Raw genomic sequence first — 17,263 nt, 5'->3', positions numbered from 1 at the left:
ATTAAAAGTTACGATTAAACAAAGTAGCGAAAAATGTAGAGACGACTCCTAAAGTTTCTCAGAAAATTTTTTAAGTATCTTTAGAGTTTCAAATTACAAACATTTTTGATTTTAATATTTGTCTAAAATTAATTACTTACATAAAGACTTTGACAATTTGAGTATTTTCAACTTTATAAACATTCTTAATTTTAGTAAGTTGGAAATAATTAAATTTTCAAAGTGTTTATGCAAGTCGTTAATTTTAGACGCTATTTAGTGTAAAAAGAAAAAGATAAACAAGTCAAATATGTAAAATTACAAAGGTTCGAATAATCGAATGCAAACGAATAAACGTGAAAACTTGAAATAGGACGCCATCTATAGAAAACAGCGTTCGTTGCTGCAATATTTTCCGATAGCATAGCAGATATGAATATGATAATCGAGATATGATAATCAAAACTTAAGAAAGTAGAAAAACAGTAGAATTTATAATTCTTTATGTAACTTGCTTACTTGAATTTCTAACGGTTAACCTGTGATGCATGTAACATTGCGGTTACAAAGGTAAGTAGACACAGCAACATCAACGTGAATAAACTATTGTAATTTATGACCAACAACAGAGAAAAGAATTTACTGGGTAACATCTTTGGATCTTGTTCGATAACTTAACTGAAATTTTGCACGTCGTATAAATTAACGCGTTTATAATGACATAATGTTAATTTCTGTCGAATTACGTCAAGATATTGAGACCCATAATGCAGTATGAAATAAGTTTTGGTTGCTTTTACCACAGACAAGATATGAAATAGATCTATCATCTTATAAAAATTTGTGTTGCATGGTTCAAATACCAATTTCCAAAGAATTAGTGATTTTATTGCGCCCTCTGTGGTTATGAACGGTGGATTTTGGAAACACGTTTCGAATACCAAAGTCGGTAAAGTGTGAACAAATGCATAGAATTTAAATTTAAGTACGAGAATTAGACAGTTGCAGTGGAATTTTAATTAACCGAACCTCTATTATTTGTAGTATCTTTTATTTTGGGACTGATGCTATTCAATGTAGTAACAATGAGAGTAGAATTGTTTGAGACTTAAACTATGATTTAATAGTAAGCTACCGAAAATAATAAAGTTGGTCGTAAAGAGAGTGCTAATATAAATTTTACGACTATGAGCACAAAAGAGAACACATGATGAGAAGAATTTTTTGCAACAATTAAATTAAATACTAATGGCAACCTAGATTATTTATATGTTTAATTAAAAATGTAGATTACTTAATACTAAGACGAAGTAACTTGACTTTTAAAAGAATTATTCTTATAATTATGTAATTTTATCAAAATAAGCTGTATAGTATACCTAGTATAGTCTCTTATGAAATTGTATAAATAATGTACAGACGTAATAAATAATAATATCTTACAAAAGAATATCTGAATTATTAGATTCCTCATAAATTCAATAAAAAATTATACAAATTTATTCAAAGTTCATATCGAATATAATTTTATAAATCTAAAATCTAAATTTGTATTAATGCAGTTAATGGTGACTGAAAAAATTACGATATACAATTATCATTGTTCAACAATCAACACTAAAAGGGTTAAGTAATACAGTAAAATTTAAGATCAAGTAAAATTTATTTGAATTCTGCGAAATTTAGTAATATATTCCATAGTACTAAAAAATATTTTTGTGAGGACACACGACCATGTATGCGACCGTAGAATATATATTTTTATTTAACAAATGCAATATAGTGCATTTTATAATACCATTACGTGACAAGTGAATTTACAAATTCTAAGTTATCAGTGAAATAAAAATGAGAACGATATATTCAAAAATAGCGACAATAAGAACATTTGTGATCGTACCTTCTGCATAAAAAAGCAACTGCTTCGACACATCCGAAATAAAGTCGGGGCTTACTACGACTGGTATACTGCCATCGACTACCGACACGAAACATCTGCTCTTCCACTAGCTTCGTCCCTTATTTAAGCAGTTTCGCTCACTTCTCTGTTTTAAGAAAGAATAGAACTGATCTTTTGTTTATTGAATATTAATCTGATTAATTGTAACTAGTCTGCGAATTTTTATACATTTATGAGAATTTTAAACGTGTAAAAAGTTATAGATGTACACATGTAAAAATACACAAAATTTAAGAAATAAAGTAAAAATTATAATATTTGAAGGGTGACACAAATTTTTATTTAAGTTTCGTTTCTTTGGCTGTGTCTATAAAAATACGCATTTGCATAAAAATCTGCAGTCTAATCGTACCGTCATTTTTAATTATATTATCGATCTTTATATTTGATTTCTTTTTTCTTAGATGTATGTTAGATTATTAAAAATGTTAAGAAATTTTTTCAATGAATATTTAAGAACGAATTAGATGGATATGTTATTCCCTACGAATCTTATGAGTAGGATGGAATATAATTATTGAATACATTAAAAAAATTTATCTGTGTATCTTAGAAATACACTGCATCTCTTTAAAAATGTTAAACAAATACATTTTATGTAAATATGAAACTGGATTTTATATTGTGTTCTAAAAATGCATAATTTGATTCGACACAATTACCATAATTACGCGTTATGAAATAATGCATTTGTATTTCTATTTTTTATACAGTTTTGTAAATAAAAAACTTACACAATTCATTCACAAGAAAATTTTCAGTACGTTGGATCTTGTTCGTTAAAACACAACACAGGCAAAGTCCACTACATACATGACGCGCACGTGCTGTATGAAAGTAGATTCATTCTAACCTGTCCTAACCTCAAAATCATTTGAATCGAAGTTCCTTCGTCAGCTCAAGTGTGTATCGATAGTTTTCGTGTGAATACACAGCGTTTGAATAAGAAATAAACTATTTGTTGTAATGGCAACGCAGGTTCCTACAAGTGTGGATGATGAACAGATTAAAGCCGTATGTATTTGCAGCGATTTCATACATAATTATTTGTATAAAGACCGCAGCAGAATATGTAAATTAACGATGCATTTGTAAATGAAATGTAGACGGTCGTTAAGTTTTAATACGAAATAATGGAACTAGAACTATGAAAAATGGGAAAGTTTGAATGATCGGAATTTTTGTACTCCAGTTTCGAGACTTCCTGACGTCCTATAACAAATTATCAGAGACTTGTTTTGTTGACTGCATTAATGATTTCACTGCACGGGATATCAAGACAAAGGAGGAGAAGTGTGCTCTAAATTGCATGGAAAAATATCTGAAGATGAATCAAAGAGTATCACAACGGTTCCAAGAGTTTCAAATGCTCGCTAATGAAAATCAATTAGCTGCTAGTAAAAAATTGAACGAAGGTAGATAATCTTTAATGTTATATATGTAAAATTTATACAAATAAATTATTCAAGGAGGATACAATAGCAAGGATTATGAACCACCTGTTTTATTGCAATACAGTCAAATCTTTGTCCTTTAAAAATATATGAAATGAACATGTAATTAAAGCCAACAAGATCATAGCAAAGATTTTAATTTAGGATCTATAAAATAATATTGTTTGTAATATATATGACACCTGTAATAAATTTTAATGTAAACAATGTTAAATAAATAATTGATAGTAATTAAGATGTGATTAAACAATTAAAGTAAAATGGTAGAAACAAATATCTGTGTATTTCTATTTGAATTAAAAAGGTTTAGTGACCCATACATTTAACTAAATTTACCATATTAAAGAATATAAGTAATGTATAGTACATGTAGTCCTTTGCATAAAGTAATTACATATACTTAATTGTATATTTGTCATACTCAGAAAGTGGTATGTAAAAACAGCATATGAAATTACATATAAATAATTTATTTTAAAAAACAAATTAACAAAAAAGAATTTTGTTTGATTTAACTTGATTTTGAGTGTCCAAAATCATGAAATTTTGATTTCCCATGGATTTCAATATCCATGCTATTCGAATTCCATTCTAAATGAGACAATTTTGGTACAGCCTGCATTGAATCTATGTTCGAACTAGGGCTTATAATTTGCGAGCCAAAGCTTGTGCTCGTGACTTGAAATTCCTGATTGTGCATCGCCAATTCCGGATTGGGCGTATTTGGCGGAGTTCTTCGTAATCTTTTATAATCTGAAAATCTCTTTAATGGTACTTGATCTACGCAAACGGCTTGAGTAGTATGTCGAGTTTTGTACAAAATTGGGCAACCTAAATCGCCTTTTAAACTTAAACTATATAAATTTGCCAGTCGACGGAGTTTCTCTCGTTCAGGCTGTCGCATAGGGTGCAATTTTAATTCACTTTGTGTAGGATCTTGTAAAAATCTAGATACTTTTTCATTAGCTGATGTAATAATTGAATACCCAGGCTTATTATCAACGTGACGACGACCAGCGCGAATTTCTCTACCACTAAGACCCTCACGAATTCTTTGAATTCTGTGTCTATAACTTTTCTTTGTCTTATCTATTGAATGGTCAAAACTACCATGTAGTATCATTTGAAACGCTGAATCTGTGCTAATTTTATCTTCATTAGCACTTTCTCCATCGTCCCACCAACTTGGTTCTCCAATCCAATCGGATTGTTCGTCATCTCCTATAGTTAAAAGGTCCATTAAGTGTAGCACTTATTACTTTGCATAAACAATTTAGTACCTTCTCTATCTTCATCATTTGTGATTAGTCCAGTTTCAGAATCACTAGATGAGATACTTGAACTGGATATTCTTGAACAATCTATAGCATCATCAGTCTGCATTTTAATACGATTTTTTGATTTTATGGTTCTATTTGGTTTTAGAGTTCTCATTTCACAGTCTGTAGAACGCTCTCTGCAAGATCTTTTTCGTTTCCCACACCTGCAGCAAAAAACAATGTTCCATAAGAAGTTAATTTGTTTCTCTTCCTAGAATTTCACTTTTTATTGTTTTTTTATTACCATATTGTCCCATATTTGTTTTTACAATCACCGCGAAGAACTCTCTTTTTATCTCCAAGTGTTGTTGACATTATTGCAACTGTCTGAGAAGTAGATGGATTAGAGTCAGAGTCAATAGCCATTCTCTTAAATTTTCTTTTACGCCTTGGATTTACTCTAGGTAAAAAATTTTCATTAACCGAATCGCTTTCAATGTTGCTAACATTATTTAAGTTAGAAAAACGTGCAAATCTTTTGGTTTGATTTGTGTCATCACTGTCAGACTGATATTTGGAGGCAGTATTATTTTTTGGAATATGAACATCACAAATGGAAGATGAACTATCATCCGAGTGTTTGTTCATATGCAATGATGCTGAAATAAACAATAAATACTTAAACATTGTTTTCAAAATTCCTTAGCTGTTCTTCACGTTTTAAAAATTACTTTTCATAGATATAAAAAATTGACTTCTTTATAGAAAGAAATACGGTTTCTACAAAGACAATCTTGATAACAATCCTCTGTCTGCCTTGTAGAAGTAGACTGGAACTAATTTCATAGAAATATGATTAGAACATAAGTATTTAAATAGGTAATTTTTGTTAGAATTGTTTCTCAAAAGTGTTTATCTAGAATCTTAACTAATAAAACATTAAAAAAATAATTTTTTAGGAAAAAATTCTATCTTTCAATAGTTTTATTCCCTTACACTTACGAATATTGCCCGTAGAACGAGCTCTTCTTCTGATGCCCCATCTGCGTCTGACATTTGCACTATTGCTGCTTTCTTCTAATGCCAAAGTTAAGTCATGCACGAGTGCCTCCATTTTTACTCTTAAATCTGCTGGTACAGCTTTTAAAACACGCTCCATTTGAAGGACACGTTTGTTCCTAATTACATTTAATGCAACTATGTAAAATATGGATAACAATACAAATTTATTACATAAGGAGTTATTTACATTATAAAATTATCAATACATAACAATATTTAAACCACCATATTTACTGATTTTTATATATTATTTCAAATAATATCGATAACCGTTCGAGTTATCGTATAAAATAAAAGATACAGAAATTAGTTCGAACGCCATACATTGTCCCTTTAATTTCTTTCATGATGGAATATGGTTTATCTGGATGGTATCTTGTTTGTTACTCAATAACTGATAATGAATTTTGACATACGTTAGAAAATAGAAGCAACAATGAAAGATATTCGCCACTGAAATAGCGATTATTTAAAAATTCGAGTGGAACGTTAGAACATATCGTTTTTCAAATCACTGACAAATTAAAAATCTCAGATTAACGTCGTGCCCACCTTGTACATATAATCTGCAAAATGCGAACTTTCTTTAAACTGGAATCATTGTTGATCAACAACTTTCGTAATTAACAATTACAAAAAAAGAAAAGATACAACGAGTGATAGGAAACTGTCAAGCTTAAAAACTATTTTCACTGTGCCTCACGGACGTTCTCTACCTTTTTTATATTTCTGTGTGTGAAGTTAGATTTGTGAAGGTGCAGCTCGCGTATGTGTGTGTCACTCTATATCTCGCGAGCAATAATTTGGTCATGGTTGAACCCACCATGGGTGTGTTCTAAAATCAAATGTTCGCATTGAGAGATAAAAATTCTCTTTTTTAACAAAAAATGTACGTACTTTTAACTATTGTCGAATAAAAAGTCAATTTTATAGTAGGTTGGATATTATTACCGTATTAATGTTATGCAATGCTAATTACATTTATGTTCATTTGTATTGTATAGGGAGTTCCAAATTGTGGGGGTCAAAGTTCGAGTATGTCTTATAAGCAAAAATGAGCAAAAAGTCGTATAATAATAATAATAATTGCATTTTTATTAGGAAGTAATATTAATTGCGCGTAGAAATAGTATTTAATAAATTTATGGATGGATTGTAAACCTAACCTTGATATGATTTCATATCGTCCATTTCCTGTAACAATGACAGTTCAAAAATCATGATTTTTAAAGAAATGAGATAATGTAGCTATGTAATGCAAGAACTGTTCTTCCTATATTGATAATTCGAAACAGAAAAGTTTAGAATTAATCGATTCTTGCATGATATGTAGGGATTTCAATAAAACGAAATGGGAACGATAAACTTGCTTTCATACTTGTAATGATGTGAAAAAGAACCAAAAAAAACTGATGACGTTTCATTGATCTGATGCAATTTATTGGTCTCAGAGATTATTAAACTAATTAGATATTAAGAATAATAAGATTCTCTATTATACGCAAAACTGAAAAGAAGTACATTAATTTTTCAACAATATCAGTTTTGCTCAATTTCAAGATGTTTCGTGAAATGAAGCAATACTGTATTAATATTCCACATTTATATCACAACTTTTATAATATTCATTTCTTCTTGCTTCAACTCATAAAATACTTGGCATTAAATTGTCCTCATTAAACCCTGACAACTACAAATTATTCTTCATCCCACCCATTACAAAAAAAAAAGAAGAAACTCCCACACGAAAATATTAATCAACTAATTTTACAAAATCACAAATCCGCAGAACCACTTCGAATCCACACAAATTTTCTCCTCATCTCGCTACATAAATTGCTTACCAAATTTAATTCACGCGCAAACAAAAATCATACAACCAATCGCAAACCCTTTCAGCCATCCATAATTAATCAGATTGGTGAGATTCCTTTAAGGCACAGTCCTCATCGCCACGACGTCGTCACGCTTTGAGAACGCGTCCTTAGCATATTTTTTCGGCCATTTCCGGTTGTGTGCTCTACAGACGCTTGGTGTCCGCCGAGGCTGTTGTCGTTTTTTCGTTCGAATGCTTTGGCTGGTCCGAGTCTACGGAAAGATAAGTAACTCCTCTCGGTAACAGGTCCTCCCCGTACGCCTCTAAAACCGTGTGCAGTGCGATAGGATCGTAATGAGGAACGCTCGGGAGCATATTCCGCTGAGAGATATCCTGGCGGTTGTGTAAATAGCGCGTAGTGGTGTCTGCGCGTGTGTTGTGCGCATACGCGGGGACAGATGAGCGCGGGATCGTGGCGGCCAGACGCGAGGGGATTGTAGCACGGTCGCTTATGTCGAGAAACGGTTGATGGGGTTTACATGAAGTGACGCGTCAGGTGAATATTTACGTTTCTAGCGCGCCGTTCGTCGAAGTTGAGAGGACAGAGTGTTTGGTCCCCGTGGGGCCGCGCGATGGAGGAGGCCAACGTGAATGGCGGGAACGCCGAGGAGGCGCGCGAGATTCCTAACCTAGAAACAACGGCCAGTATGCCGGATCTGCAGGAGACGCTAGTGAAGGAGGAGATTGTAATGGACGGTGAGGAGTTGAACGGCGACTTGACGGACTCGCCGAAGAAAAGTGGTAGCACGACGCCGATCGTTAAACGAAAGCTGCGTAAGTTCAAGGCTAACTCGACCAGCACCATTGAAAATGATACGGTCATGAAGGGACGTAAACGCAAGCTCTCGGAGCCCGACGACCTCAGCTCGGAGGAGTCGACGGGGTTCAATGGATTCGATGCGCAAGGGGGTAACGACTTGGTGCCGGGGAGTCAGGTCTTGAAGAAGCTAATTGGTATCGGTAATTTCCATTATGATCTGTTTAATATGCAAAATGTGAAATAGAGGCGCTTAGCAGAAGGTATTATGGTAATGTGGAATAGTTTTTGCGGTGGAAGGATTATGTTGAATGGACTGTTGAGTCTGACATATATTTTGATACATGTTTATTGGTCTGTTTATTGTAAGATGAAAGTTATGACTTTGAATTAATCTGTTATGTTTTAATGTTGCTTGTCTTTTTATGATGTTAATATGAAGTTTATGTAATTGTAATTGTAGGTAGATTATGTTTCAATAAAGTAGCCAGAGAAATATGAGGTATAATGATCGAGTTATTGTCTTAATTATTAATAGAAAGCAACAGAATTTTTTTTTAATGTTTCGAAGGAGCATTATTGAATTATTTTTTTAAATATAGCTATGAAGGTTTTAAATATACGACATGGATAATATTTTAATATGTTTGTTGACAATGATATTATAAGATTTAAATTAGTATTTATAAGATATTAATGCTCATAGCTTGCTAAATATTTTATTGTTCAAATGCTAAGTTATTCAGTGAAAAGTCGTTTTATAATTTCATATTTAATGGAAGTATAAATTTAACATAAATAATTGGCATGTGTATATGTGGTGCAAATATCTGTTGTGTTTACATTTGAATGAATAAAAGAAATAGAATATTTATAAATAATAGAATAATAAAATTTATACAACAAGTATTTACTTTAAGATTGTCTATTCCTTATTCAAAAAATGTGCATTATTTAATCATATAATATGCATACTTATATTACATATTACATTATTATTTGTTTTAATTTTTGTTATAAATTAATTTTCAAGTATGTTAGAAATGAAACAATATTTGTATAATATTATATCAGGGTAATGATGCTTTATATGGTTGATATGATTACAAATATAAATAAAAATATAAACATAGCAATAAGTATTTTATGTTTCAACATTTTATACAGATTGACAATGTTTATAAAATTTATTGCAGCTGAAGCTGAAGTAGCGGAAGCTCAAATGGCTAAACGGTTTAGATATAGTATAAAGAAAAGTTTTGATGGAAGGGAAGATGAACAAGAATCAGATGACAATAGAACACATAATTATAAAGGAGAGTATGGGCTAGATATAGATAAATTAAAACGAGAAAGAGAATCTGATAAATCTGAAACAGATTCAACTGGAGTACCAAATACTATGGAGTCTGAATTAGAAGGACATAAAGCAGAAGAAACATCACTTAAGTCAACAAATTCATCAGCTGCTAGTAGTCCAGCAGTGTCTCTAAAAATGAAAGGTCGTTTAATGCGTGGGTTTAGTCCAGTCACTGCTACCCCAAAACAAAAGGTTGTTGATATGGCAAACCCTGCGTACAAGGAACCTTTTAAATATGGCTGGAAGCGAGAATTAGTATTTAGGGGGAGTAGTGATTCAAGTGTCAAGAGAATGGCTGATATATATTACTATACACCACAGGGCAAGAAAGTTAGAAGTTTTAGAGAAGTTGCAGAATTTCGTAAGTGAAAATTATAATAATGATAGTATATTATAAAATAATTTAAATGTAAAGGAAATAATTTTTTTTTTATCTTTTTTTCTGTTACAGTTAATACAAAAGAGTTAACTATTGATAATTTTACATTTTTCAAAGAACCAATTGGTGTTAATGACCCTGAAAAAGAAATTATTCGTGACGCAAAAAGAATGAGGGTACGTAGCCCTAGTACTTGAACTGTAAATCTATGTTGCTGGTAAATAATAATTTATACTTGACTATTACAGGGATCAATGGCTACTCCTCCTAGAAGAAGTTTCGGATATAAGAAATCTACACCTGTAAGGAGAGCTGTTGAAGCAGCACCTGTGCCTGTACCTGTGCCTGCAAAAACTGTTACTAAATCACCCAAAGGTCCTTCAGCAGGATTTAAAGTGAAAGTGCGTGGGAAGAGAACTCCACAAATAAGTATGTACTTATATTGGTGTATATGATAATAACGTACTTCCATTATTTGTTTGCTATTTTATGTTTCGAAATCTTTATCAATCACTTTTCAAATTTCAGTTGTAAATTTGTGAATCATAATTACCTTTTCATTCAAATCTTATTTACATTTGGAAATTTGCTTTATACAAATCTTTGCTTATATGTGCTTAGCAGAAATAAAGCCTGAAGAAAGTGAGATGCTTCCACCCCAGCGAACCACAATCACAAGAAGAAGTCAGCAGATACCTGTCGAAAAACCACCGCCTCCTAAGGCTAAAAGACAAGTAACGTAAGTAACTAACTGCTTTAATTGTTATATTTATTGTATTGTATCACTGTGATTAATTTGCAATATTCGAGGGTATCCAAAACGCTTACTGATTAAATATCATTAATAATTATGTTTAACGTGCTTTGAAAAGGTCCAATGAAGGATTTACAGCATGTGCATTATATTTTTTGTCAAAAGACTATTTTTTTTTTACGATTTTCGTACAGTAATATGTAAAGATGTCTCAGACAAAAACAAAATACAACAAAAAATTAAATAGCATCATATGATTTTAAATTTCCAAAATTATATTCAAAATATTTATTTTATATTACTTAAATTCTATAGCTTTTATAGTCATTTACATAAAATTTCTCGTAATAATTTTACGCATAAATTTTGCTTTACTACATATATAGATACATTAAAGTTCAGTTCATGTTGATAATTTTAAAATGCATGCTGTATAATATGTATATGTAATCGTAGAATTTAGAATTTTATTCTAAGGCAGTTATATCTGTTCCTTCTATATTTTCATGACTACATCCGTCTTTATCCTTTTGATCCTTAAATCCCTTATTTAAATTTTGTGTTTTGTTCCTGAATCCCTTTCCCCAATCAACGCACATCTTACAGGCCCAAAGTTCAAGAACCGTGCAGTATAAGGTGCTCAACAAGTATGGGATTGATACCAAGTTTACAATGTCGCGTGTGTCTATGTTTATATCATCCTGAATGTGTTGATGGCATGGAATTTGCAGGAAGTGATGATTATGTTTGCAAGGTATGTTTCTTTTACTTTATACAATATTTTTTTTCTTTGTAAAACTTTGATTATTCATTAAATTGCCTGTATATTATAAACTCAGTATTTAAAATTATTTTTATTGTAATTTCATAGAACAGTATAATTTGTATTTTATATTTTATTGAAATATTTAGATTTGTATAATTTCTGTTAAATTTTTGAATTCGGTTACATGAGATACAAAATATCAAACTTAGTTAAAAACATGTACAGTTTAATAATTGAATTAATTTGACTTAATTTTGTTGTAGAACTGTCAAAAGGATACTAGTGAATCTCAACCTCAAACAAATCCATCTTTGACACCTCCTCCGTTAATACCAATTAGTATGTTAGGTGCACAAAATGCAAAATCGAAACACCAAGTTAATTTAACTCCACCAAAACTTCAAAGAATTCCTAAATCTGATAATGCAGATTCGCAATCTCGGAACACTAATAAAGTTTCAAAAACGCCATCTGCGACACCATATTCCACTTCAAATTCAGACAAAACAGAAAGCAATTGGTTTTCTCAGGCAGAAAGTGAATTTTTACAAAGTCACGATGGAAGTTTACCAAAACCAGCTCAGAATATTGCTTTAATGGGAGGCAAAAGATACATTGTTGTACCGAAAAATAATGCTATGGCTGTGCAGCCAGCCATAACAGTGAAACCTGATAAAATAGGCGACAAGCCTCCAATACTTCAGGATGGTTCATTTACTGATATATCTAATGCTATTGAAAATTCCATGACTACGAAGTCACATATGTCCTTGTCAACATCGTTGGGAAAAGATATTCCTGATAAATTAACTGACAAAGACATACCAAAAGATGCATTAGTTACAGAACTTAGTCCTTGCACAGTAACAGAAGAAATAGAAGAAACGTGCAATAGAAGTAGAATGGATGTTTTAACAGTAAATAGGCCAGAGAATGATTTGTCCAATGCTAAGACAGATCTAGTATCAGAAATTAAGAAATCACCAGAAAGAAAAGTTACGGCTAATAATACAAGTACAAATCACGATCTACCTAAAGTAGATTCACGTCAGTCGGTCACAAGTAGTTTGGGTACTATTAAAATAAGTAGCAAGTAAGTGTTTGCTGTTCAAACACACCAGCATATTTATTTTACTTCCTTTTTTCAATAATTTCTCCAGATAAGTTAAGGCAACTCTCTTTTGAGGTTTTGGCAGTTGCTTTGTACATATTGTATTTACAAGATATGTGTGCTCTTTCTATGGTAATTAATTCTATTTTAAATGTATATTAAAAATTTTGGTTTTATTTAAAGATCTTTGCAAATAGTGCCAGGATATTTTCATAATTTTGTTTGAATATTAAAGAAAATGAATAGAAAGTTATAACTACATATTTGATTTCATTTACACGAAATTTATAATGCAAATTGTAAATGCAATATATACTGATGTTTATTGTATTTGGAAATATAAAAGTTCGACGTGAAAAATGAATTTGATTTTATCTTGTGATCGAAGCACACTGCCTTAGCTTCTTAGAAATGCGGCCAAATTATTGAGACATGTGAAAAATGAGCAAGACAATCACATATCATTGGTTCTTGCAGGTATTGCGTAATTGTAGTATCAAAGTAAAGATTTTTATTCCGATTGATTTATTACTGTTTACAAGCAGCAAAGAAGATTGAATCAATTTTCTATATATTGTTTACATTCATGCTACAATTATGAATACAGCTACTGATAAGTGCTTCAGTGGAAAAAATCTAATTCATTTTTACTTTTTATATTTACAGATATAAAGACATGTGCGAGCTGAAACACAAAAAAACTCTTAGTGCGTTTTCCCAAAAATGTCTCTATATCCTTTCTCCTCCTTTATTTATGCCTTCCATTTATGTTTGTTTTTTTGTTTCTCTACCTGCTATCTTCAAAATGCCAAATTTTTCAACCTTTGAAGTTTTTTTCAGAGGCTTTTACTTATATTTTTTACGTAACACAATACGAGATTGTTGGCATCATTGTTGTAAATCATTGGTCCTTTAAAAGCCTCTTTAAAAATTAACGTTTTTTTCATTAATATCGGGAACTGTAAATAAATGTTACTGCATATTCTAAAGGCGATACCCTTATATATTTTAGGCCGATTATGTTTTGAAGAAATTACATAAACGTGTTCTTATTTTCATATTTTCAGGAGGAAACCGACTCATCAAGAAATAGAACAGCAACAGCATTTCATGGATTCAGTTTGTGCTGGTTATCACGCATTACTTCGTATTTTTCAATATCTTAAGGTTCAAGAGTTACTTCGAGCTGCCAGAGTATGTAAAATGTGGCGGGACTTAGCCGCGCATCCTTCTCTGTGGAAAACTGTACGAATGAAGAACAGTCAAGTAACAGATTGGGATGGTTTGGCGGACACGTTACAAAGGCGTGGTACTCAGCACTTAGATCTTCGAAAAATGCTCGTGGCGGGGGAGTCCGATAGCATTTGGAAAAAGTTCTTAACAGTGATACCACGCGTAACTAGTCTCGTTAAGCTAGAGTTGTGTAGATGTCCCGTCATGGTTGTCGAGGAAGTTATCAAGAACTGTCCTCAGCTGGAGGTACTGAGTGCAATGTCGATAAAGTGCGATTCCCTAAACCTAAAATCGGTTGGAAATCTCAAACGTTGTCAAGAATTGAGGCTGAAAGCTATAAGCGGAATGTCTCTGCAAGAAGATCTCACACCTTTACAGGAATTAACACAGTTAACACAATTAGTAAGTGCAATCGCCACTGTTAAATTTGTGTGTGTGTGTTTTTTTTAAATACTAATTACTAATACATTTTACAGAGTTTAACATCAGTTAAAGAACTCGGCAAGAAAAGAATCGATATTATACAAGCCTTGGTTAATTTGGAGATGTTAGAATTGGGAGAATGTTCAGATTTTCCTGACAAATTTGGTACAACAGTTTTAATAAAGTTACAAAAATTAGAGCGTCTGAGGCTTGAAAAGGGGCAAGGTTCATGTTGCACATTCGACATTTTGGAAGGTGTATCTAAGTTGCAAAACTTGAGTCAAATGGAGTTGGTCAATTTTGACGTGAAAAACGGTTTCGACAAATGCCTCGCTAATTGCAAGAACATTAAAAGATTATTAATTATACCAACTTACATATCTCAGTCAGCAACGTCTAACAATATGGTGCTTGGAGGTGTTACGGAACTTTCGAATAATTTAACACACTTCGTATGGGGCGTTACACTTGAGTTACTAAGGGTTACAGAACTGTTTGTTGATCAGTGTAATCTAATGAGCAAACAAGTTACTGGTGATTCGATACCAGTTTTGAAGCCAGTACCCTGTTTGAAATTAATTGAAGATGTTGAGGATGAGAACGACAATCAAAAAGGTATTTTTTCTTTATAAATATGTGTACTCCTAATAAATTATGAGTTTGTATTTTTAAAGAATAGTTTATATACGCGTAAAAGTTATTTTATAACAATTCTCATATTTTCCAGGTGATGATAAGCAACAAACAAATTTAACAAATCCTCAAGTGGATATTTTGCCTTTGCCGCAACTTCAAAAACTTTTATTAACCGCATTACCCAAAACCCGAGTTAAAATTTTGAAGATTCCTTTCCACGCTACATGGCGGCAAAGCATTTCAGATACTGCTACACAATAGAAGAGAAGGAACAAAGTGTATAAATATATATACTAAACAGAAAGAAATTTACTTGATATAAGGGAATAAGAAATTTTGTAAATTTGACTCCAATAGTGTCTGCACAACTTATTCCAATACTTGTGAATTGGATGAAAAGTAATTTAATATTTATGTACAATGTGTTTTGCAGTCTTCAACAAATCCCCTCGAATGGTGTATTGATACACTCTACAGTAATAACAAATACTGTTCACGTTAAATCTTTTAGCAAGTTAAAGAAAAAAATAGGGGACCACAAATGCATCGCATATTGTTCTGGTTACAAAGCAAAATTCCATGAGAGGCTGGTATCCTTGAGTAGATCGTTTAAATGAAAGTTTTATCTTTTGTAGGTTGCAATATTTTAATGAACGATTTACAGATTATTTGGTATACTGTAATGTGTATCTATATAAAAAAAATGTCTGAATTACGAAAAAGGAAACAGATGTACATGTTTAGAATAATTTACTATATAAAATTAAGAATAATGAAGGCATCGCGCACATTTATTAAAAGGGGAATGATAAATGAAGTATGTAGTTTTCGGTTTTTACGAATATATAGAACTTTCAAGATAAATTGTACTTTTAATTTCGTGACATACAATAGATTTCAATGAATTTCTATTGAGGTAGCAGTGACAGAAGGAAATCATGTGGTCTATAAGGCTCTATTTAGAGGTTAGGCTGTATAAATAACGATATACATATATTACTGTAATTGTACGTGTATCTTTAATATTTAAGGTATGAGTTTTCCGCTGCAAAGGAATTATCGAGAAGTTTATAGACAATGTAGAATGTGTAATATATTTATGATTCTGCACAATGCGTAATCAAATACAATATTATAAAGATCTAGTTTATCTGTAATCGGTACAAATTGTATAATTACGATAAATTTCTTAATCGGGATATTTATTTTTTTTTCTTTTATATATACTATTAATGTTTCCTTCCTTATTTTTTTCTTCTGCGAGAGATATATTAGTATATGTTGCAAAATTAGATCTTATATTGAAATAATAATCATGGCATGTTTGTTTTAAAATTGTTGAACGCGAAGGCGCAGTAAAATAATATTACAAAATGATATAGTACTATGTGCATAGAACTTTTCGATTCAATGATATTAATTGTTGTATCAATGTATTTTATTTAAACTCGTACTTGCTTTCGATTCGTTACTTTTGTAAAAAACAAAAAAGAAAAAATTTAGTTACCTTGCTTTGCAGCGTGAAAATTCAATTGTTTTATTATATTATTTTTAGTTGTACACAAACTTGTATAATTTATATACATTAAGGGGGTTCCATAGATGCACTCCTAGTTAAAAAGTTAAATGTATAAATAAAAATATTTTTTATGTTAAGTATGAGCTGTGAATAATACTATTAACTTAAATTTAAGGACAAATATGACATTTTCATGGCTCTCAGCCTTGATACGAGTATTACAAATAATTTTATATCGAAGTAATAAATGTTAAATAACCGATCGAAGATAATTAAAAAAATTATCTCTTAATCATTTTCCAAAATTTTCATCGTTTTCTTTCGATTCTCAGTTTGCATTAAAGATTTTACTAGCTTTTCATTCTTTGATACTTTTTTAAATAATTTAAAACACAAGCGTTGTAACATTTCTTCTTTCATTCTTTTTATTATGCATGTTGCATCTGTGTTTCTACATGAGTAGCAGATGAATTAGAACACTAAATTTTTATCTTACATTTGTAGATAATTGTTTCATTATTGAGTATCTTTCTAGATCCCCCTTTAATGTAATTAAATGACTAGAATGTAAAAGCAATATAAATTTATCCTTAAAAGTATATCAAACGATTAAATCATTTGTTTATCACTTTGTAAAATATAGATCTTATAAAAAAAGAAGATTCGTTTCATTTACGTTTTGTACATACGTTATTCAATTTTTAATGGATATTTCTATAAATAATTCTAAAACAT

At 31.2% G+C, this 17,263-nt stretch overlaps 3 protein-coding genes across 8 annotated transcripts; 2 read left to right on the top strand and 1 right to left on the bottom strand.

Annotated features, from left to right (window-relative positions):
- The first annotated feature begins 2,749 nt into the window (after nt 1-2,749).
- Nucleotides 2,750-3,715, top strand: Tim9a (translocase of inner membrane 9). 2 transcript variants are annotated; one of them, XM_076391172.1, is made up of 2 exons: nt 2,750-2,953; nt 3,132-3,715. In XM_076391172.1, exons 1-2 carry the CDS (start codon nt 2,906-2,908, stop codon nt 3,360-3,362), a joined length of 279 nt encoding a protein of 92 aa, XP_076247287.1. In that variant the 5' UTR covers nt 2,750-2,905; the 3' UTR covers nt 3,363-3,715. The 2 variants fall into 2 exon arrangements, with proteins under 2 accessions (XP_076247287.1, XP_076247288.1); XM_076391173.1 differs by having other exon boundaries at nt 3,046-3,715.
- Nucleotides 3,716-3,842: 127 nt separating this feature from the next.
- LOC143187147 (G patch domain-containing protein 2-like) lies at nt 3,843-6,556 on the bottom strand. Of its 4 annotated transcripts, XM_076391169.1 has the most exons (6): nt 6,431-6,556; nt 6,267-6,328; nt 5,649-5,830; nt 4,957-5,311; nt 4,674-4,876; nt 3,843-4,614 (listed from the first exon to the last, which is right to left on the bottom strand). In XM_076391169.1, the coding sequence occupies exons 3-6, from the start codon at nt 5,809-5,811 to the stop codon at nt 3,905-3,907; spliced, it is 1,431 nt and encodes a 476-aa protein (XP_076247284.1). In that variant the 5' UTR covers nt 5,812-5,830; nt 6,267-6,328; nt 6,431-6,556; the 3' UTR covers nt 3,843-3,904. The 4 variants fall into 4 exon arrangements, with proteins under 4 accessions (XP_076247284.1, XP_076247285.1, XP_076247282.1 ...); XM_076391170.1 differs by lacking the exon at nt 6,267-6,328 and having other exon boundaries at nt 6,431-6,509; XM_076391167.1 differs by lacking the exon at nt 6,431-6,556 and having other exon boundaries at nt 6,267-6,424.
- Nucleotides 6,557-7,735: 1,179 nt separating this feature from the next.
- Nucleotides 7,736-16,665, top strand: LOC143187029 (uncharacterized). 2 transcript variants are annotated; one of them, XM_076390962.1, is made up of 10 exons: nt 7,736-8,550; nt 9,544-10,068; nt 10,159-10,262; nt 10,335-10,515; nt 10,711-10,825; nt 11,447-11,594; nt 11,870-12,699; nt 13,785-14,352; nt 14,427-14,988; nt 15,101-16,665. In XM_076390962.1, exons 1-10 carry the CDS (start codon nt 8,163-8,165, stop codon nt 15,268-15,270), a joined length of 3,591 nt encoding a protein of 1,196 aa, XP_076247077.1. In that variant the 5' UTR covers nt 7,736-8,162; the 3' UTR covers nt 15,271-16,665. The 2 variants fall into 2 exon arrangements, with proteins under 2 accessions (XP_076247077.1, XP_076247076.1); XM_076390961.1 differs by having other exon boundaries at nt 10,708-10,825.
- The last annotated feature ends 598 nt before the right edge of the window (nt 16,666-17,263 follow it).

Source organism: Calliopsis andreniformis, unplaced genomic scaffold, assembly GCF_051401765.1.
Source record: "Calliopsis andreniformis isolate RMS-2024a unplaced genomic scaffold, iyCalAndr_principal scaffold0022, whole genome shotgun sequence".
Lineage (NCBI taxonomy): Eukaryota > Metazoa > Arthropoda > Insecta > Hymenoptera > Andrenidae > Calliopsis > Calliopsis andreniformis.
This window is presented reverse-complemented; position numbering and strand designations above follow the sequence as displayed.

Bases quoted from the DNA above. Each gene is read 5' to 3' on its own strand.
- Tim9a (XM_076391172.1), top strand. From the start codon at position 2,906: ATGGCAACGCAGGTTCCTACAAGTGTGGATGATGAACAGATTAAAGCC. The intron at 2,954-3,131 runs GTATGTATTTGC...TTTGTACTCCAG, and splicing joins ATGATGAACAGATTAAAGCC to TTTCGAGACTTCCTGACGTC.
- LOC143187029 (XM_076390961.1), top strand. From the start codon at position 8,163: ATGGAGGAGGCCAACGTGAATGGCGGGAACGCCGAGGAGGCGCGCGAG. The intron at 10,069-10,158 runs GTAAGTGAAAAT...TTTCTGTTACAG, and splicing joins TAGAGAAGTTGCAGAATTTC to TTAATACAAAAGAGTTAACT. The intron at 10,826-11,446 runs GTAAGTAACTAA...CACATCTTACAG, and splicing joins AAGGCTAAAAGACAAGTAAC to GCCCAAAGTTCAAGAACCGT.
- LOC143187147 (XM_076391169.1), bottom strand. From the start codon at position 5,811: ATGGAGCGTGTTTTAAAAGCTGTACCAGCAGATTTAAGAGTAAAAATG. The intron at 5,312-5,648 runs GTAAGGGAATAA...TGTTTATTTCAG, and splicing joins TACGGGCAATATTCGTAAGT to CATCATTGCATATGAACAAA. The intron at 4,877-4,956 runs GTAATAAAAAAA...TTTTTGCTGCAG, and splicing joins AACAAATATGGGACAATATG to GTGTGGGAAACGAAAAAGAT.